The sequence below is a fragment of the Triplophysa rosa genome, linkage group LG12 (assembly GCF_024868665.1).
Source record: "Triplophysa rosa linkage group LG12, Trosa_1v2, whole genome shotgun sequence".
Taxonomy (NCBI): domain Eukaryota; kingdom Metazoa; phylum Chordata; class Actinopteri; order Cypriniformes; family Nemacheilidae; genus Triplophysa; species Triplophysa rosa.
Window position 1 is genome coordinate 11875103 of NC_079901.1, and position 21123 is coordinate 11896225.

The 21123-nt window shown below is 51.6% G+C and overlaps 1 protein-coding gene across 1 annotated transcript; it reads right to left on the reverse strand.

Moving 5' to 3' along the window:
- Positions 1 to 16592: 16592 nt before the first annotated feature.
- LOC130562941 (extracellular calcium-sensing receptor-like) lies at positions 16593 to 19896 on the reverse strand. Its single transcript, XM_057348281.1, has 6 exons — positions 19670 to 19896; positions 19194 to 19479; positions 18355 to 19110; positions 18032 to 18259; positions 17660 to 17783; positions 16593 to 17506 (listed from the first exon to the last, which is right to left on the reverse strand). The coding sequence occupies exons 1-6, from the start codon at positions 19885 to 19887 to the stop codon at positions 16593 to 16595; spliced, it is 2526 nt and encodes an 841-aa protein (XP_057204264.1). The 5' UTR covers positions 19888 to 19896.
- Positions 19897 to 21123: the final 1227 nt, after the last annotated feature.

A 21123-nucleotide genomic window follows, 5' to 3' on the forward strand; every position in this document is an offset into this window, starting at 1 on the left:
ACTGCCATCCGACTCCGACGATTCCTCGGGCTCCCTCCCTCAGGTGGTCGAGCCCAGGAAGAAGCGGACGTCGAAGTGTCAGCCATGCTTTCCCGGGCCGACGTGAGTGTTGGGTTGCAGTGCCCGCACTTCCTCTCCCGGCACTTGCGGCTGGCTACATGGCACCTCGGGTTTGAGCGCGGCTCCAAGCCGCGCCCGCCCCCAGTTCCGTGTTTACCGGAAGTGCATGAGGAACTTTGTAAGACCTGGAACACCCCCTTTCCGGCACATATCACAAAAACAAAGATCGGTCACCCTCTCTTCCCTCGAGGTTGAGACAGCTGGAGGATACGTCTTTCTCCCCCAGGTGGAGTATGCCGCCGCGCGGTGCACTCGTGCCCGTAGGCGGCGGCCACCTGGGGGGGGCTCGACCTGAACTCCCGTCCAAAGCATGTGGTGTCTCGGCATCTCTGGTGTCAAGAGCTTACATTGCGGCGGACCAGGCTGCCTCCTCTCTCCATGCTATGGCTCCTGCCAGGCCAGGGCGTTGAGAGAGCTCCACGAGGGTAAGACCGACTCAGCGCTTATTCAGGAAATCCGCGCCGCCGCGCACTCTCAAAAAAGGAGAGTTTCCTCTCTCTCTTGGTTATCACAGCCGCTCCACCCTCTGCATGACGGTGTACGGCAAACTCGACGTTGCGTCATGGCGAAGCGCAAAGTCGAGTATAAACACCAGCCCTCAGCACTCTCAGTCAAACAGTGCATTGAGCTGCACAGTCGCCAGGCAGGAAAAACAGCAGAGCCGATCTCCTCCCCGGGGGACCTCCCCGGGCAAGGAATCCATACTGCTAGCCGTCGATCCACCCCCCGGGGGACGATGAAAAAGATCGTACCTTTAGTCCCCGTCTCATTTCTGGGAGCCTGTCCGGCTTCCCAGGCTGTCAGGCTGGCTAGGGAAGACGATCCGTCTCGGCTACGCGATCCAGTCGCCTCACGCCCGCCAAGTTTCAGGGCATCCGATATACCTCTGTCAGAGGCTAGGATGTTCCCGTACTTCGGACCGAGGTCGCCACCCTTCTGGTGAAGGGAGTGATCGAGCCCGTCTCACCAGCCGAGATGTTCAATGGGTTTTACAGCCTGTACTTCATTGTCCCCAAGAAAGGCGGGGGGTTGCGCCCTATCTTGGGTCTGTGTGTTCTGAACAGGCACCTACACAATAGCTGTCTTTCAGGTTAATCACGCAGAAGCGCATCCTGAAGTCCATCAGGTGTCAGGACTGGTTCATGGCAATCGACCTAAAGGACGCGTACTTCATGTCTCGATCCTCCCTCGACATCGGCCGTTCCGACGGTTTGCGTTCAAGGGACGGGCATATCAGTACAGGGTCCTCCCCTTCGGTCTGTCCCTGTCTCCACGAGTCTTTACGAAGGTCGGTGGTGACAGAGGAAGGAGGTTTGCGGGTACTAAACTATCTCGACGACTGGCTCAGTTTGGCGCACTCTCGAGATCTGTGGTGTACACACAGGGACCTGGTGCTCCGGCACCTAGATCGGTGGGGCTACAGGTCAACTGAGAAGAGCAAGCTCTCCCCGGTGCAGAGCATCCTCTTTCTCGGTAGGGAACTCGACTCTGTCCACATGAGCGGCCCCGCTCACCCACCGCGGGGGGCTCAAGACCCGCAACGAGGAAGCCCGCACCCACGCGGCCTCCCACAGGCAGTGCGACTGAATTCAGAGTGCGCCCGATCAGTGTTGATCTGCCTGAAGCTTTCAGACAGTCAGCGGTCCCCCTGAAACAATTTCAGAGGCTACAGAGTCAAGTTCCTTGGAGAGCGTGGCACACCGGCAGCAGGCGCATGGTCACATGTTTTTCTTCCGACTCACTCTAATCCCCTGGTCTCCATGACCTCCTTGAGGTTGGGGTGCCGTGTGCAACGGGCAAGCAGGGTCTGGGCAGTCGACGGGCCCCTGCCTGCATTGGCATTTCAACTGCCTAGAGTTGTTGGTTGTGCTACTTGCTTTTGAGGAGGCTACTACCTCTCGTGCAGGGCAAGCACGTGCTGGTCCGGTTGGACCTCATGCTCCGGCACCTAGACCGTCTGAGACTACGGGTCAACCGAGAAAAGAGCAAGCTCTCCCCAGTGCAGAGCTCTTCTTATCTCGGTATAGAACTATACTCCGTATGTCAGCGCGTCTCACCAACGAGCTTGCGCAGTCGGTGCTGAACTGTCTGAATTTGGTCAGGCAGACTCCAGCAGTCCCGCTGAAACATTTTCAGAGGCTCCTGGGGCACATGGCATCCTCGACAGGGGTAATCCCTCTCGGGTTGATGCACATGCGGCCGCTTCAGCACTGGTTTCAGAGTCGTTTTCCCTGGACGGTGTGGCACACCGGCACTAGGCTCATTATGGTAACGCCTCAGTGTCTTCGCACCCTCAACCCCTGGTCAGATCTGGCCTTTCTACGAACTGGGGTTCCACTCGGGCAGGTTTCGAGGCACATCGTGGTGATGACAGACACCTCCCTGCAGGGGTGGGGTGCCGTGTGCAATTGCCAAGCAGTATTGGGGCAGTGGACGGGTCCCCGGCTGCGATGGTACATCAACTGCCTAGAGTTACTGACTGTCACTGTCCTTTTGGCACTGAGGATGATCCGGCCCCTCGTGCAGGACAAACACATGCTGGTCCAGTCGGACAGCATGGCTGCCATGGCGTACATCAATCCCCAAGGCGGCATACGGTCACGGCCGATGTCACAACTCACCCGACGCCTCCTCCTATGGAGTCAGCAGGTGACCAAGTGCCTGCGAGCCACCTTCATCCCGGGTAAACTGAACCAGACAGCCGATGCGCTCTCTCGTCAGGGGACGCCAAATGGAGAATGGCGACTCCATCCCCTCGCAGTTCGGTTCATGTGGGAGCGGTTCGGCAAGGCGCAGGTGGACCTGTTTGCCTCCCCGGACTCCACTCATTGCCCGCTTTGGTACTCCCTGACCGAAGAATGGCACGGATGCCTTAGTACACAGCTGGCCGTGGGACAAGTGGAAGTACGCCTTCCCCCCAGTGAGCCTCCTTGCACAGGTTCTGTGCAAGGTCAGGGAAGAGGGGCATCAATTACTGCTAGTTGCACCTTACTGGCCCAACCAGACTTGTTTTTCAGACCTGGTGGCTCTGACGACTGTCCCCCCTGGCCGATTCCCTTGACGAAGGACCTTCTGTCGCAGGGGAATGGAACGGTGTGGCACCCCAAGCCAGGCCTCTGGAATCTTCATGACCGGCCCCTGGACGGGACGACGAGACCTTGAGTGACACTTGTGACTCGCTAAGTCCAGTCAGTGTCGCTCCGCTGGAGGTCGTGATACGGATCAGCTCCATGGCGTGAAAAGATAGGTCCCCAGTCTGTCTCTCAACACAACATTGTGTCTTCATCCCACAACGCTTCGTCGACCCGCTGCAGTGACCGGGAGATGTCTCTCAGGTTCCTCAGCCCAAAGGGTGAAAGAATGACCGCCGCCATCTTTTTATACCCGTATGCACGGGGCTGGTACTGGCATGCATGTGCCATTCACCAAGCCCATTGGCGTTTTAAAATTCCTCTCGGAGATGACAGGTTCTCAAGATCAAACCCCAGTCTGTCTCTCAACACAACTTCTCGTTCCCTCCATCAGGGAACGGAGGTTACAGTCATAACCAAGACTATTTGTTTGTTAAGTTTAGGCACAATATTCGCTCCATAGCTGTTACATGAAAACGTCTTGGTTACGGATGTAACCTCTGTTCCCTGATGGAGGGAACGAGACGTTGTGTCGAGCCGACAGATGGGGTTCGCTCTTGAGAACCTATCGCTTCCGACCATTTTAGAAAAGGCCAATGAAATTGGTGAATGAAATTTGCATGCCGGACTCCACCCCCGGATATCCGGGTATAAAAGGGAGACGGCGTGCTGCATTCATTCACCTTTGGTCTGAGGAGCCTGAGAGCATCCCTCGACCGCTGCAGCAGGCGGCCCGCGTTGTGGCAAGAAGGACACAACGTCTCATCAGTAACCAAGACGTTCCCTTTCTGTTGGTCTCTCGACGTTGTGTTGAGCCGACAGATGGGGTTCCTATGGAAAACGCCATGGCGCTGTGCCGCATCACAATCTCTATCAGAGCGACGCTGACTGGCCTGGGCGAGTCAGACGTGAGCGCTAGTGCAAAATTGTAACCATCCAGTGGAGAGGTAGGGGGTCCCGGAGCTTTTGAAGAAAAGGTGGGAAGCCCCTGCCACTGGCCGTCACTGTCGGAGGCCTTGATTCTCTAACAGCGAGAAGCCGCCCGGCACCTTAAGGGCCACTGGCTAAGCATTATTCCCCCTTGGGGAAAAACGCTACAGAGACCACTACCTACCATGGGGAGTAATTAGTGGAGACACCAACATTGTCTCGCCATCAGGGGAGAACTCATGCGAAAATATGTGGACTGAAGGAGTTAACCGCAAGGTGGAAGTCCACCTAGGGAGGTCATGGGTTGCAGAGGTGGGAACCACTCATGAGGATACATCAGACGGAACCACCCAGTGGGGGGGGGGTTATCACGTCTGGAGCACTAGGTCCGGTTAGAGCTACCTGGTAGATAACTCAACTGTTACTCGGCCTAAGGGGGCAGGGCTGCTCTGCTCAGCCCGGTCCCCAGGAAGGTGCTTAGTGATGGATTGAATGCCTATTCTTCACGCAGTGGGGGGAAGAAGGGAGGCGGAATTAGTGCACTCACCCACCTAGAGGTAAGGGGGAAGGCGCTTTCGCAGGTGTACTCCCTACCGGTCACCGTTTCTTACCTGTTGTCCTGCAAGATGCGGGCTGACACTGGTCCCACGCAGAGTATGTTGGGTGTAGTCCAACCCGCAGCTCTGCAGATGTCTGCCAGAGAAGCGTCCTGAGCCAGTGCCCACAAGGAGGCTACACCCCGAGTGGAGTGTGCCCTCACTCCTAACGGGCAGGGGAGATCTTGAGATTGGTATGCCGTAGCGACGGTGGGGAGCGCCTGCAAGTTCACCACCTGGTCTTGAAAGGGAGTGGTTGGAACCTTGGGCACGTAGCCAGGCTGTGGTCTCAGGATCATGTAAGAGTCTTCAGGCCCGAATTCTAGGCAATCCGTGGACACAGAGAGTGCTTGTAGGTCCCCTACCCTCTTGATGGAGGCAAGCGCCACCAGGAGGGCCGTCTTCCTCATAAGATGAGGAAGAGCGGCCTCTCCCAGGGGCTCAAAGGGGGGGCCTCTCGAGGCCCGCCAGGACAACTTCTAGGTCCCAAGAGGGTACGGAGCACGTTCGCGACCCTAAGGAACCTACTGACCAGGTCGTGCTGTCCTAGAGACTTGCCCTCAAGTCTCTACTGTTGGAAGGACAGCACATTCCCGAACGATACAGGCGTACAACTGCCTAGTGGCAGGGCCCTAGCCTGGGTGATGGTCTCCACCACTGTCGGGGGTAGGCCACTCAGGATCTCCTCGTCCCATCCAGGGGCCAGACATGGAGGTTCCAGAGGTTTGGCCTGGGATGCCATAACGTGATTGAGACTTGAGTCAACTGTACTTCTGTGTCTGTGTCATTCTTTGCTCCCTGGATCCAGAACTTCTGTGTGTTTCATTGACTGACTACGAATTTCACCTAGACATAAAGTTAGATTCTAGCCAATTCTAACATCCACCCCCACCGAGGATGCCATGTGCCCAGGAGCCTCTGAAATTGTTTCAGGGGGACCGCTGATCAGGCAGTTCAACACTGACTGAGCGCGTTCTGTAGTCAGTCGTGCTGCCATGGAACAGAGTTGAGTTCCATACCGAGAAAGAGGATGCTCTGCACAGGGGAGTGCTTGCTCTTTTCTCGGACCTGTGGTCCCAATCGTTCTAGGTGCCGGAGCACTAGGTCCCTGTTTGTACACAACAGATCTCGCGAGTGTGCCAATATGAGCCAGTCGTCAAGACAGTATAGTACCCGCACACCTCTCTCCCCAAGGGGAGTGAGGGCGGCTTCCACGATCTTCGTGAAGACTCGTGGGGACAGGGACAGTCCGAAAGGGAGGACTTTGTAGGGAGAGAGGACCCGCCCTCGAAAGCGAGACATGAAAGTAAGCGTCCTTCAGGTCGATTGCCATGAACCAATCTTGACATCTGGTAGACGCCAGGATGCGCTTTTGCGCGAGCATCCTGAATGGCAGCTTGAGTCGGTGCCTGTTCAGGGCACGCAGATCTAGCAACCCCCGCCTTTTTTGGGGACGATGAAGTACGGGCTGCAAAGCCTGTTGAACATCTCGGCTAGAGGGACGAGCACGATCGCTTGCCAGAGGGGTGGCGACCCTGGCCTGAAGCACGGGAGCATCCTTGCCTCTGACTGAGGTTGAGAGGATGGCCTGAACTTGAGCGAGCGTCTGGCGAGTTGGATCGCGTAGCCGAGACGGATCGTATCCCGTAGCCACCGTGATGGTTTGGGGGCTCTTGTCAGGCTCCCAGGGACTGAGACCGGGGCTAGGGGTACGATCTGCTTCATCGACCTCCCAGGGGGTGGTTCGATGGCTGGCAGTGCAGATCCCTCGCCGTGGGGAAGCCCCCGGGGAGGAGATTGGCTCTGCTGACTTACCTGCCTGGCGATAATGTAGCACAACGCACTGTCGACTGAGAGTACTGAGGGCTGCTGATTATCCTCAACATTGTGTCTCGCTGTGACGCAACATCGAGTTGCCGACCACCGTCGTGTAGCGGGTGAGAGCGGCTGTGATAAACACCCAGAGAGAGAGGAAACTCCCTTTGAGAAATGGGCTGTTAGGACGGGGCAGGAACCGTGCCGGATCGACCACCCAGCAATGGAATGGCTGGGGTCGGGCCCGATGGTATTCTCAATCTCCCCGGGGTCTTCCCATGAGGGCCGCTTCTGCTTTCGCGGCTGCTGATGTGGTGGTGGTCTCCTCCTTGACGTCTTCTTCCGGGGGGCCGCCTGAGGGGGCGCCGGAGGGCGTCGAAGAGGACCAGGGCTGCTGGGAAGCAGACGGTGCACGGGACTCGATGGCTGAGGGTGGCCGAGTCGCGGCGGGGGAGGATATGCCTCTGTCTGCTTCGTTACTGTCGAGAATTGCTGCTTGACAGTATCACCGAACAGCCCCCCCCCTTGCGAGATGGGTGCATCGAGAAAGCGGACCTTCTCGGCGTCACTCACCTGTGCAAGGTTCGGCCAGAGGTGTCTCTCATGGCCCACAAGTGTGGACATCGCCCGACACAGGGCCCGCGTGGTCACCTCGGTCGCCCGTAGAGTGAGGCCGGTGGCGACGCGGAGTTCCTGCATAAGCGCTGGGTCGGTCTTACCCTCATGGAGTTCTCTCAACGCCGTGGCCTCAGGATTGCCATAGCGTGGAGAGAGGAGGCAGCTTGGTTCGCCGCAATGTAAGCTCTCGACACCAGAAATGCTGAGACCCCACATGCCCCGGACGGGAGTCTAGGCCGAGCCCCCCCCAGGTGGCCGCCGTCTGCGGGCACAAGTGCACTGCGACGGCACACTCCACCTGGGGGAGGTCGACGTATCCTCCAGCTGCCTCACCCTCGAGGGCAACAGAACTTGTTTGACGTGGACGCACCGAAAAAGGGGGCATTCCAGTCCTTTCTAAGTTACTCATGCACTTCCGGTAAACACGGCACTGGGGCTTGGCTTGGAGCCACGCTAAAACCCGAGGCACCATGTATCCAGCCGCGAGCGCTTGGAGAGGCAGTGCGGGCACTGCAGCCCAACGCTCACGGCGGCCCGGGAAAACATGGCTGACATTTTGACGTCCGCTTCTTGCTGGGCTCGACCCCCCGAGGGAGGGAGCTCCGAGGAATCGTCGGAGTCAGATGCAAGTAAGTCACCCTCCAATGCTGCAAGGGACATCTCATCATAATGCACCGTTTCCGAATACGCCTCCTGGGTAATGGTCAGACGAGCGAGACGAGGTGCAAACGGTCCGCGAGCCAGTGGCTGAGGAATTAACACTCACAGTAATCCACATATCACCCTCGCTGTTTACGGGGAGCAGACGAGGTGGTGGCTGAGTCCCATGGGAACACAGCCGCCCATGAACACAACCTCTGAATCGTCAACCGCCCGCAGTGCGGGCAGGACGAATACACAATGTCTGCCCCAGCATGCTGGAAGCAGACATCGTGTCCGTCCCCCTCCTCGATGAGTGTGTTGCACCCAAGAGAGCAGCGGGACATGCCACGCTGGAGAAATTTGCTCTTTTAGAGAACACTTCTGGCACTGCTGAGACGCCCAGGGGAAGTCGCCGCAGGAAGGGACAGTCCGCTGAACCACGTCGTAAGATTCCAGCAGTAATTCGGTGTAGAGTTTGAAGTCTCGAAGTCGATACAATGTGAAAGCTCCGAAGAACAAAAGCTGAATGAATGCAGCACGCCGTCTCCCTTTTATACCCGGATATCCGGGGCGGAGTCCGCCATGCAAATTTCATTCGCCAATTTCATTGGCCTTTTCTAAAATAGTCGGAAGCGATAGGTTCACAAGAACGAACCCCATCTGTCGGCTCGACACAACGTCGAGAGACCGACAGAAAGGGAAAGAGTTTTTCTGCAGATCATTATATCAGACTAAGGACATGATAGCTGCCCACTGCTCCGGGTTTACGTGTGTTCACGACTTGCTGTGCGTGTGTTCACTACTCTCTGGATGGGTTAAATGCAGAGGTCACATTTCGGTATGGGCAGAGGTCACATTTCGGGTATTAGTCACCATACCCGACTAATAGGTCACTTTCACTTCACTTCACACAAAGGACAGGCAGGACTAGGAGTGAGATGTTACCTTTGCTTTGTCTGATGCTATAAGCAGGTCGTTTGTAATTTTAACGCGTGCAGTTTCAGTGCTTTGATGCGGTCTAAAGCCTGACTGAAATTTTTCGAGTATGTCATTATTTTGTAAGAAAGAGCACAACTGAGTGGACACTACTTTTCTAGTATTTAGGCATGTAAGGGAGATTTGAAATCGGTCTATAGTTTACTAGTTCACTGGGGTCTAAGTTTGGTTTCTTGATAAGGGGCTTAATGAGGCTTCTTTCGGGGCGATGGTTGGTACTAATTCATAGGACATACTATAAGGTTGAGTTTTTACTATTTTGTCTCATATGTTTTCGATTTTCTCTGTAAAAAAAATCATGAATTCATTGCTACCAAGGTGCGGTGGAATAACCAGGTCAGATGATGTCTGCTTATTTGTTAATTTAGCAGCTGTATTAAATAAAAACCTTAGATTGTTTTTGTTAGTTTCTATGAGGTTTCGGAGGTGCTTAGCCTTTGCTGCTTTTAGTGCCTTTTTTTGCAGTTTGCACTCTCTTTCCACACAATTTTAAAGACCTCTAATTGGGTTTTTTTCCATTTGCTCTCCAGTTTACGTGTTTCTCTTTTAAGGGCGCGAGTGGTGCTATTGTGCCAAGGTGCTATGTTTTTCTCATTAATCTTTTTTGACTTCATAGGTACGACAGTTCCCTTTCTGTCGGTCTCTCGACTGTGTCGAACCGACAGAATGGGGATTGTCTTGAGAACCTATCATCTTCTGAGTATTTAGAAAAGGCCAATGAAAATTGGCGAATGAAATTTGCATGCTGGGCTCCTCCCTGGATGTCCGGGTATAAGAGGGAAGCCGGCGTGCTCATTCATTCACCTTTTGTTCTTCAGAGCCTACGCATCTGATGAGCAGCTCCAGATCTTCACTGGTCTTCCAGTTCTTCGCTGGTATTCTGCTGGAATCTACAACGTGGACAGCGGACGGTCCCTTCCTGCAGTGACTCTCCCCTGGGCGTCTCGGCAGTTCCGGAGGTGTTCGAGCAAATTTCTTTTTCTAAAAGAGCAAATTTCTCCAGCGTGGCTTGTCCCGCTGTTCTCATGGGTGCAACACACTCATCGAGGAGGGGGACGGACACAATGCCTGCTTCCAGTACGCTGGGGCAGACGTTGTGGATACGTCCTGCCCGCACTGCGGGCGGTGATGATTCAGACGTTGCGTCACAGGTGGCTGTGTTCCCACGGGACTCAGCCACCACCTCATTTGCTCCCAGTTCCGTGGCGGCAGGACTACAGCCCTGCCGTCCGCTATGGCAAGCAGCGAGGGTGATATGAGGATTACTGTGAGCGATAATCCGCCAGCCACGGCTCACGGACCGTTCACACCTCGTTTCGCTTGTCTGACCGTTCCCCAAAAAAGACGGTCCGCCGTCTTATTCCTCAATCACGTATTCGGACACGATGCGTGATGATGAGATTCTCTTGCAGCATCGGGGGGTGACGTACTGCCATCCGACTCCGACGATTCCTCGGGCTCCCTCCCTCGGGGGGTCGAGCCCAGGAAAAAGCGGATGTCGAGATGTCAGCCATGCTTTCCCGGGCCGCCGTGAGTGTTGGGTTGCAGTGCCCGCACTGCCTTGAGCGTGGCTCCAAGCCGCGCCCGCCCCCAGTGCCGTGTTTACCGGAAGTGCATGAGGAACTTTGTAAGACCTGAAACGCCCCTTCCCGGCACGTTTCACGTCAAACAAAGTTCTGTCACCCTCTTTTCCCTCGAGGTTGAGACAGCTGGAGGATGCGTCGGTGTCCCCCAGGTGGAGTATGCCGCCGCGGTGCACTCGTGCCCGTAGGTGGCGGCCACTTGGGCGGGCTCGACCTAGACTCCCGTCCAAAGCATGTGGTGTCTCGGCATCTCTGGTGTCGAGAGCTTACATTGCGGCGGACCAAGCTGCCTCCTCTCTCCACGCTATGGCTCCTGCCAGGCCAGGGCGTTGAGTGTGCTCCACGAGGGTAAGACCGACCCAGCGCTTATGCAGGAACTCCGCGCCGCCACCGACCTCGCTCTACGGGCGACCAAGGTGACCACGCGGGCCCTGCGTCGGACGATGTCCACACTTGTGGTCTATGAGAAACTCCTCTGGCCTCTACTTGCGCAGATGAGTAACGCTGAGAAGGTCCGCTTTCTCGACGTACCCGTCTCGCAAGGGGGGGCTGGTTGGTGTTACTGTCGAGCCGCAGCAGCCCCGCTCAACCCCCGCCCGCCGGGGGGGCGCGAGACCCGCACACGGCCTCCCCGGAGGGTTCTCGACAGTAAGAAGCAGTCCTCCGTGCCGCAACTCGGCCGCCTCGGCCGTCGAGTCCCGTGCACTGTCTGCTTCCCAGCAGCCCTGGTCCTCTTCAACGCCCTCCAGCTCTGGGCAGGTGCCCCCCTAGAGGAGACAGCGAAGAGGAGACCATCGCCCGTCAGCAGCCGCGGGGCAGCGGCCATCATGGGAACACCTCAGGGGGATCGAGGCTACCATTGGGCCCGACCCCAGCCACATCGCTGGGAAGTCGGATAGGGACGGATCCTGCCCCGTCCCTCCATCTGCTGGTCCCCTCCGGGGGGCTGGCGCCCACTTACTCTCAAAAAGGAGAGTTTCCTCTCTCTCTGGGTTACCTCAGCCGCTCTCACCCTCTGCACGACGGTGAACGGCAAACTCGACGTTGCGTCATGGCAAAGCGCAATGTCGAGTATAAACACCAGCCCTCAGCACTCTCAGTCAGACAGTGCGTTGAGCTGCGCAGACGCCAGGCAGGAAATATGGCAGAGCCGATCTCCTCCCCGGGGGGCTTCCCCCGGCAAGGAATCCGTACTGCTAGCCATCGAACCACCCTCCGCGGGGGCGGTGAAGCAGATCAACCTCTAGTCCCCCTGTCACAGTTCTGGGAGCCTGCCCAGACTGTCAGGCTGGCTGAGGAAGACGATCCGTCTCGGCTACGCGATTCAGTTCGCTACACATCCGCCCAAGTTCCGGGGCCCCCTTTTTTACCTCAGTCAGAGGCAGGGATGCCCCCGTACTTCGGGCGGAGGTCGCCTCCCTTCTGGTGAAGGGAGCGATCGAGCCCTTCCCACCGGCCGAGGTGTTCAGCGGGTTTTACAGCCCGTAATTCATTGTCCCTAAGAAAGGCGGAGGGTTGCGCCCTATCGTAGATCTGCGTGTTCTGAACAGGCACCTACACTAGCTGCCTTTCAGGATGGTCACGCAGAAGCGCATCCTGGCGTCCGTCAGGCGTCAGGACTGGTTCGTGGCAATCGACCTAGGACGCATACTTCATGTCTCGATCCTCCCTCGACATCGGCCGTTCCGACGGTTCGCGTTCGAGGGACGGGCATATCAGTACAGGGTCCTTCCCTTCGGTCTGTCCCTGTCTCCACGAGTCTTTACGATGGTCGTGGAAGCCGCCCTCCTTCCCCGTTGGGAAGGAGGTGTATGGGTACTAACTATCTCGACGACTGGCTCAAGTTTGGGCACACTCTCGAGATCTGTGGTGTACACACAGGGATCTTTTGCTCCGGCACCTAGATCGGTGGGGCCACAGGTCAACTGAGATAAGAACAAGCTCTCCCCGGTGCAGAGCATCCTCTTTCTCGGTAGGGAACTCGACTCTGTCCTCACGAGCGGCCCCGCTCACCCCCAGGGGGGGGCGCGAGGACTAGCGCGCCCGCTCAGTGTTGAACTGCCTGAGATCAGACAGTCAGCGGTCCCCCTGTAACAAGAGGCTCCTGGGATTCATGGCATCCTCGGCGGGGGTGGCCCCCCCCTCGGGTCGATGCATATACGACCGCTCCAACACTGGCGGCAGAGTCAAGTTCCTTGAAGAGCGTGGCACACCGGCAGCAGGCGTTGGTCACACGCTTTTCTGCCGACACACCCTAAGGGGTGCCGTGTGCAACGGGCAAGCAGTGTCGGGGCTGTGGACGGGCCACCGCCTGCGTTGGCATTCAACTGGCTAGAGTTGTGGGTTGTGCTACTTGCAATGAGGGACTTCCTCTCATGCAGGGAAGCACGTGCTGCTCCGGTCGGACAGCACAGCTGCTGTGGCGTATTCTTCACTCACAGCAGCTAACTTGACTCGCCCGACGCCTCCTCCTCTGGAGTCAGCAGGTGATCAGCTCCCTGCGAGCCACACACATCCCAGGCGTCCTGAACCAGACAGCCGATGTGCTCTCTCGTCAGTTGACGCCTTGCGGAGAGTGGCGACTCCCTCCCCGCGCAGCCGGCTCATTTGGGGGCAGTTTGGCCAGGCACAGGTGGTCCTGTTGCCTCCCCGAACTCCTCCCATTGTCCGCTTGTGTACTCCCTGTCCAAGGTACCCTCGGCACGGATGCCCTTGCGCACAGCTGGCCGCGGGACAAGCGGAAGTACGCTTCACCCCAGTGAGCCTCATTGCACAGGGCCTGTGCAAGGACAGGGAAGAGGAGCATCAAGTGGTACTAGTTACGCCCCTTCGGCCTAACCAGGACTTGGTTCTCGGAGCTGAGGCTCTGACAACAACTCCTCCCTGGCCGCTCCCCCTGGCGGACAGCTTCCCCAGGGGAAGGGGCACGTTACGGCATCTCAGGCAAAACCTGGTCTCCATGTCTGGACGGGACGAGGAGATCCTGAGTGACCCACCCCCGGTCCGGTTGGGACGTCACTCAGGCTAGGGCTTCGGCCACTTGGCGGCTATACGCCCATAGGTGGCGCCTCTTCTCGTCCTGGTGCTCTTCTCGGCGAGATGACCCGCGTAGTTGCTCGGTCGGGTACGGGCTGTCCCGTCCTCAAAAGAGACGGAGGAGTAACCTCTCCCCCTCCACACTGGCAATGTATGTAGCCGCTACGGCCGCTCATCATGACCCTAGTGCTGGGTAGCCTCTGGGACAGCACGACCTGGTCATTAGGTTCCTAAGGGGCGCGAGAGGGTGACCACTTTATCCGCGCTCCATACCCTCTTGCGACCTAGGTGGCGGGCCTCAAGAGGCCCCGCTCCCTTCGAGCCTCTCGGGGTTACCGCTCTTTCTCAGACTTGATAAAGACGGTGTTCCGCATTGCACTCACTTCCAAGAGGGTAGGGGATCTACAAGCACTCTCCGTGTCCGCAGATTGCCTAGAACTCGGGGCCGGGATTCTCACGTTATCTTGAGACCCCGCCCCGGCTATGTGCCCAAGGTTCCTACCACTCTCCCGAGAGACCAGGTGGTGAACCTGCAGGTGCTCCCCACCGGGGAGGAAGACCCAACCTATCCGTGCTATGTCCAGTACGCGCACGGCGCCTCTACTTGGACCGCACGCAGAGCCCAGAAGCTCTGAGCAGCTCTTTGTCTGTTTCGGAGGTCAGCAGGAGGGCTCTCTCCAAACAGAGGCTGGCGCACTGGATCTTGGATGCCCTCGTTAGGGCATACCGATCTTTTTTCCTGCCCGTTGGGGGTGAGGCACACCCCTCGTGGCTGGCTCAGGGCACCTCTCTGGCAGACATCTGCTGAGCTGCGGGTTGGGCTATGCCTAACAACTCCGTGAGGTTCTAATACCTACGCGCGGAACCGGTGTCAGCCCGCATCCTGGCAAGGTGTGGGACTGGCAGCCGGTAGGGCATACGCCTGCGGAAGCCCTTCCCCCTCCGGGGGGAGCAGTGGCGATCCCGCCTCACTTCTTTCCCCTCGGGTAAAGAACAGGCATTCCATCCATCACTAAGTACCCTTCCAGGGGACAGGCTGGGCAGAGCAGCCCTGCCCCTTTAGACCGGGGAACAGTTGAGTTATCTCCCACATAGCTCTAACCGGACCTAGTGCTCCAGACGTGGTAACCCCCCCTCCGTGGGCTGTTCCGTCTGATGTATCCTCATGAATGGTTCCCACCTTGGCAACCCATGACCTCCCCAGGTGGACTCCCACCTTGCGGTTAACTCCTGCAGTCCGCACATTCCTCCCATGAGTTCTCCCCTGATGGTGAGACCATGTGGTGTCTCCACTAATTCCTCCCTACGGTAGGTAGTGGCCTCTGCAGCGTTTTTCCCCCCCAGGGGGGAATAATGCTTACCCAGTGGCCCTTACGGTGCCGGGCGGCTTCTCGCCATTTAGAGAATCAGGCCTCTGCCCGTTACGGCCGGCGTTAGGGGGCTTCCCAACTTTATGTGGAAAGCTCTGGGTCCCCCTTCCTCTCCACTGGAAGGTCATAATTTCGCGCTAGCGTGTTCGTCTGACTCTCCCAGGCCAGTCAACGTCGCTCCGCAGAGATTGTCACGCGGCTCAGTGCTGTGGCGTTTTCCATAGGAACCCCATTCTGTTGGTTCGACACAACGTCGAGAGACCGACAGAAAGGGAACGTCTTGGTTACGGATGTAACCTCGGTTCCCTGATGGAGGGAACGAGACGTTGTGTCCCTCATGCCACAACACTGGCCGCCCACCCCAGCGGTCGGGGGAGGATGCTTTAGGCTCCTCAGACCAAAGGTGAATGAATGAGCCCGCCGGCTTCCCTCTTATACCCGGACATCCGGGGAGCAGCCCGGCATGCAAATTTCATTCGCCAATTTTTATTGGCCTTTTCTAAATACTCAGAAGATGATAGGTTCTCAAGACAAACCCCATTCTGTCGGTTCGACACAACGTCTCGTTCCCTCCATCAGGGAACCGAGGTTACATCCGTAACCAAGACGTTTCTAATGTGTTAGAGAAAATAGTGCTGAAGTTGCTGGTCATGTCATAGAGCGATTCTGTATTTATTGGTATGGTTATTAAAGGAGTCAGATCTGGCAAGCTATTTGCGTAATTATCTTTAGTAGTCGAGGTAATTGTTCTACCCTGTCGATAACGAGTTATACGGCTGATTTCTGCAGTGCGCATTGTACATGTTATAAGATGGCAATCGGTGACATCGTCGCTTTGATGTATAATATCTATATAGCTACGATCGGCTCTGTGAGATATAATCATGTCTAGTGTATGATTAAATCGATTTTCTACTGGCATATATACATAGTCATATAAACATAGTCCAACTGCCAGTAGGTGATGTATGAATGAAACAGCATTGCTTTTATGTGAACAAAAAGGAAGAGAGCAATGAGTAAGTATTTCATGAACAGTCTTTGGAAGAGGACAGTGGCTGGATGAATGGGTGCCTGCCCCATTCATTACATTTTCTTTAATATTTAAGGAGTAGCGTTTAAAGGAGATCAGACTTAAGTGTGTATTCCAAAGCATTCATGAATAATAACCTGTAGGATGAATTAGCATGAATTATAAGCACTTTCGTTTGGATAATGCATGTTTACATGTATGCTCAAAAATGGCCACAGACAGTGAAAAGGTTTTAATTAGGTTTCTGCACTCAAACTTATGTTTACCTGCTTACCATTTAGTCCTTTTAGTTAGTCCTAATACCACTATTTAAGTTAAAAGTTAACTCTCCGTGCTTGCATTCGTTTGATGTGTACTTTAAAGTTTATCCAATTATCTCCTAAGTGTTGGATTAAATATAACCCTAAATTGTATGCCTGTTCATGCATGTTGATTTCCTCACATTACACTGTTACAATAACCTCTATACACTCAGCCAAAACAACAAATATGTCTTTTTCAAGGATGCTGCATATCAAAGAAAAAATCCATAAAAAAAACTCTTAAGGTCTTTATTGGACAGAGTTTAAACTACATTTTTCGGCTTGGTCAATGAAACAAACAAATAGTGTACGTACATGTGGAACAGTCTTTAAGAAACAGTTTATGTGCGGTCAACAAATAAGGTCACAGTTGCACTGCAACAATAATTCTTACAAGAAACTGTATCATCAACTGCATTCTCAATAGTGCTTTGTTTGTGTTTTTCCCATCAAATTAAGTTTTGTATTTTGTTGAGGCTTAAACAGGATGACGTAACATTTAGGTGAAAATATGCAGAATAATAAACCGAAGCTTGAGGCTAAAATGGCAAATATCTCCACAGCTACAGTAAATTTTCCAGGAGAACTGACATAAGCTGGAATAAATGTGATCCACACAGCACAGAATATGAGCATACTGAATGTGATTAATTTAGCTTCATTGAAGTTATCAGGCAGCTTCCGTTCCAGAAAAGCCAGAATGAAGCACAAGAGAGCCAGTAGACCAATATAACCCAGTACAGCCCAGAAACCAACAGTAGAACCTAGACTGCACTCAAGAATGATCTTCTCTTTATAATATATCATATTTTTATAGGGAAAAGGAGGAGATATTGTTAACCAAAGCACACAGATAAGAACCTGTATAAGTGTAAAGGCAAGAACACTGAGTCTCTGTTGTATAGGCCCAAACCATTTCATGACATTACTTCCTGGAAGTGTGGCCTTGAAGGCCATTAACACAACTAATGTTTTACCCAGAACACAAGAGATACAGAGGACAAAAGTGATCCCAAACGCTGTGTGACGTAACATACAGGACCACTCAGTGGGGCGACCAATGAAAGTAAGTGAACAGAGAAAACACAGAGTCAATGAGAAGAGCAGCAGGAAGCTCAGCTCTGAGTTGTTGGCTTTTACTATGGGGGTGTCCTTCTTACTGTAAAACAGGACTGTGACCAGAACAGTTATTCCTACTCCAAACAGTGAGAAAAAGACTAGCACTATACCCATAACTTCTGTGAATGACAGAAACTCTACAGCCTTTAAGACACATTTATTTTTTTCAGTATTAGACCAGAATTCCCCTGGACACTGCATACAGTTATTTGAATCTGGAAAGAGATTTTCTATAGTTAGAAACAAAAGGAAACTATTTCATTTATTTACTCCTTTGCTAAGAAACTGCATCCTGAACAGTAGAAGGAGAACACAAAAAGAGCAGCTAACCAGTTTTCTTTGAATCTTTGATTTGGGCTGAAGTTTACCTGTCTCATTACTGATTTCTCCATCTGCACATGGAATACAGTCATAACAGCAGACTGGTCTTCCTTTCTGTACAGCCTTCCTAGTGCCTGGAGGACAACTCTCACTGCACACAGACCTTGGCTTCTGCATGAAAAACAACAATGTACAATATTTAATACATGTCAAGAATCAACAGACGGCAATATTTTTAAGACAGAATATTTCAGTTTTGAAAACCACCTTTTTAAGTAATGTATGCTGAATATTTCTAGACAAAAAAAATCCTTTGAATCATTAGACTCACACAGGCCTAGTTTAAAATGTAATAAAAAATGTAAATTCTGTACCAATTTCAACAAACCTCTTAGGAAAATCAGTAAAATGTAATTTACCTGCAGCTGTCCTCGAGCCCAGATAATGTTATTATTGTCTGGAACAAAGCGCTGGTCAGGGGGCAGTGAGGCATCATAGTAACCCACTGTTTTAAACTGGAATGATCCATCAGAGTCCTGCTGCCAGTTTAAAAGTTCATACTGGGGTAAAGTGGCACCAGTGCTGTTAAACCACACATGATCTCCTGTCTTTATTGTGAAATTGACATTTTTCAGCCCCTCAACAATCTAGGGTAAAAAATTTTATTATTTAACACTCTGAAGGCTTTCTTCTCTATGTCTAGCACTCTCAATATGTTTAATTATTTTATTTGCTAGTTTACCTGATGTGGTTGTATTGGGAGGCTTTTCTTGCATTCTTCTTGTTCTTTGCACTTTAGCAGATTGTGTAGTGCATAAGCCACAGCATACACTGCTTTGTAGACATTACTGGAATATCGTTGGTCAGGTACATCTTTGTTGTAATTTTTCAGCACAAGGAGATCTTGATTTATGATGCAATTTAATTCAGTTTGAGATGAATTATATTTTCTCTGTGAGCATGGAAAAGCTGTGTCCCAGAATGCTTTGATAACATAATCTGAAAACCCTTCAATATGGATTTTTTTTATAGCAAACCCAAGTGATCCCCCCAGCACACGAAAGCTACTTGGAGTGATATAATCTTTTGCAGTTATCCATGCTTCTGAACCAATTATTTGGAACCCTGTAATGTTCTGAGTACTTAACTGGTCAATTAGTAATCCCATATCAAGAAAGGAAATAAATGCAACAATCACTTTTGCGGTTCCTTGTTTTATTACATCTACAATTTTTTTTATTCTTTCAGGTTCTGTTCTGTAGAATTTCACAGAGTACTCTACACAAATGCCCTCCTCCTGGGCTATTTTCAGAAATGTGGCCATTCCATAATTTCCATAGTCATTGTCACTGTTCACAGCTCCAATCCAAGACCAGCCGAAGTGTTTGACTATGTATGCAAGTGCTTCACTGTAGTGATAATCACTAGCAATAGTTCTAAAGAATGAGGGGTAATCTTTCCTATTACTGAGACATTCACATGCAGCTAAGGGACTTATCTGAAAAATAAAAACATAGGACAAATTCAAGCAGACATAAGTTTGTTGTGTGTAAAATTACTTTTACTTTTATTCCCTCTTACCACTGGAATTTTAAAAGGTCCTGTGGTTCTTGACAAAGTCACTGTTGTTGAAGACTCTGTATCTCCTATTACAGCATGTATAGTCTCTCCATTGCATTTGTCCTCTGCTGCAAACTGCTCTCCATTCATCACCGCCATATTTGCACTCATAGAAGACATTCTTGAACCACAGGTATCATAGATTCTGTAGCCAATAGAAATATTTGGGAGCAATGTTCCACTTTTGTTAATCTCCTCAATGGCGAAGGTCATGATTTGAGCCATCCGAAAATCTCTTAGATTCACACTGTGAAAATATTAAACCAGTATGCTAAATGAGGTGGAAAACATATTTGTTCTGATATTTTAAAAATTCATGTTTCATACATAATCTGTTTATAGACTTCATACACATGAAAAAAATAAAACATGAACAGATGTTTTTGTAATACATTGTCTGCCTCTAATGCTTATTAAAAGTTTTGAAAGTAACAAACCTGGAGCATGACAGAAGCTGAGTTTTTTTTGTGAACTCAGATGAAGACAGTGTTTCTTGCCTGTGGATTGCAAACAGTCCTCCAATTGTTATGTCTCCATCCTTATACAGCAGCGGGTATTTAGGGTCTCCCATTGCTCGACAAAGAGTGTTTTCTGCGTTTGCATAAAAATGATAGAAAAGCAGCAGTGTGTATGTAAAGATCAGCATCCCAAACATTGAGCTAAAATGCAGCTGTTGAATCCAATTGAACTAATAACACATTTGCGCTTTTATAAACAAAATTAATATGGTTGAATGATTTAGAGTGTGGCCAATGAACTCATAGGGCAGGGCATGAGCCAGATTGCAACATGTTTATTTCTTCATTCTCATCACTAGCCATATAAGGTGAAATACAGTTTCTGACTAACACCCATCCAGCCCTAAAGCAAAGCATTTGTGTGTACATTTCGGGTAAACAATTGACACAATTTCTCGAGAGCAATTTTTGAAAGGGACACAAATAATACAGAAAAATTGTACTTGTAATTACCCTCACGGAAATTAACCATGTTTTTTTTTGTGTATTGATTACTATTGGCAAAAACCATGGCTTTACTACAGTAACTATGGGCGCCTGGCCTGAAGTTCACATGTCCATTCATTACATCCGGTCTGTTTCTGGTTCTCAGTCTGGCTAGTGGCTATAATATAACAATTTATTTCATAGTTAATTCATATTAATATTAATTTATATGAATATTGTATTATATATTCATTGTATGTATTGTATATTGTGTTGTAAATTTAATACTCAACAGATATTGATTCTTTGTGGAGGTCTACAGGAAGTTAAGTTTGGGCAACATAACTTTTGTTTAGGTTGTTGCCGCTGAAACCATAGATATATATAACTACATGTCGCATTAGCAGCCATTTCTGTGGCCGCTATATGTAGGTCGTCTGTCATATTGGAATGGTGTGAGCCAGGGGCCTCATTTATGAAATTTAGACTGCGTCTAAGCACGGAAAAATCATTATTTGTCAAACGTGCGTACACGGTTCTTACGCACACCAATAAGTAATTATTGTTGAAAAATCCCACATGTTCTTAAGAGCCATGCTCGTTCACATTCATGGTCATTTGCATTCGGAAACGCCCCCAATGAACCATATATGGTGACAAAACCTTCCTTTATAAATCGTGTGAATGTACTCTGTGCTCTCACTAAACAGATCGCAGCGGTCTTTGAAAACGCATTGTTGGCGCAATGCATGTTTTGCTGAATTTCGTTTTTATTGTTAATTTCATAATTATTTATAGTCGATTTATTTTGCATAAATTAAAATGTTCAGAAAAGAAACAGAATTTGCAGTTCTTGTTTTGTGAAATTGCAATGTTATTATGATTTGGTAAAGCAATGTAGTAATAGAAAATCAATAAGATGTTAAAAACATTTATTTATATAATTT

Excerpts from the sequence above, each read along its gene's own strand:
- LOC130562941 (XM_057348281.1), bottom strand. The coding sequence starts at position 19,887 with ATGTTTGGGATGCTGATCTTTACATACACACTGCTGCTTTTCTATCAT. Across the intron at positions 18,260-18,354 it reads TCCCAATACAACCACATCAG|ATTGTTGAGGGGCTGAAAAA; the intron begins GTAAACTAGCAA and ends TTTTTACCCTAG. Across the intron at positions 17,784-18,031 it reads GGGCTCGAGGACAGCTGCAG|AAGCCAAGGTCTGTGTGCAG; the intron begins GTAAATTACATT and ends TTTTTCATGCAG.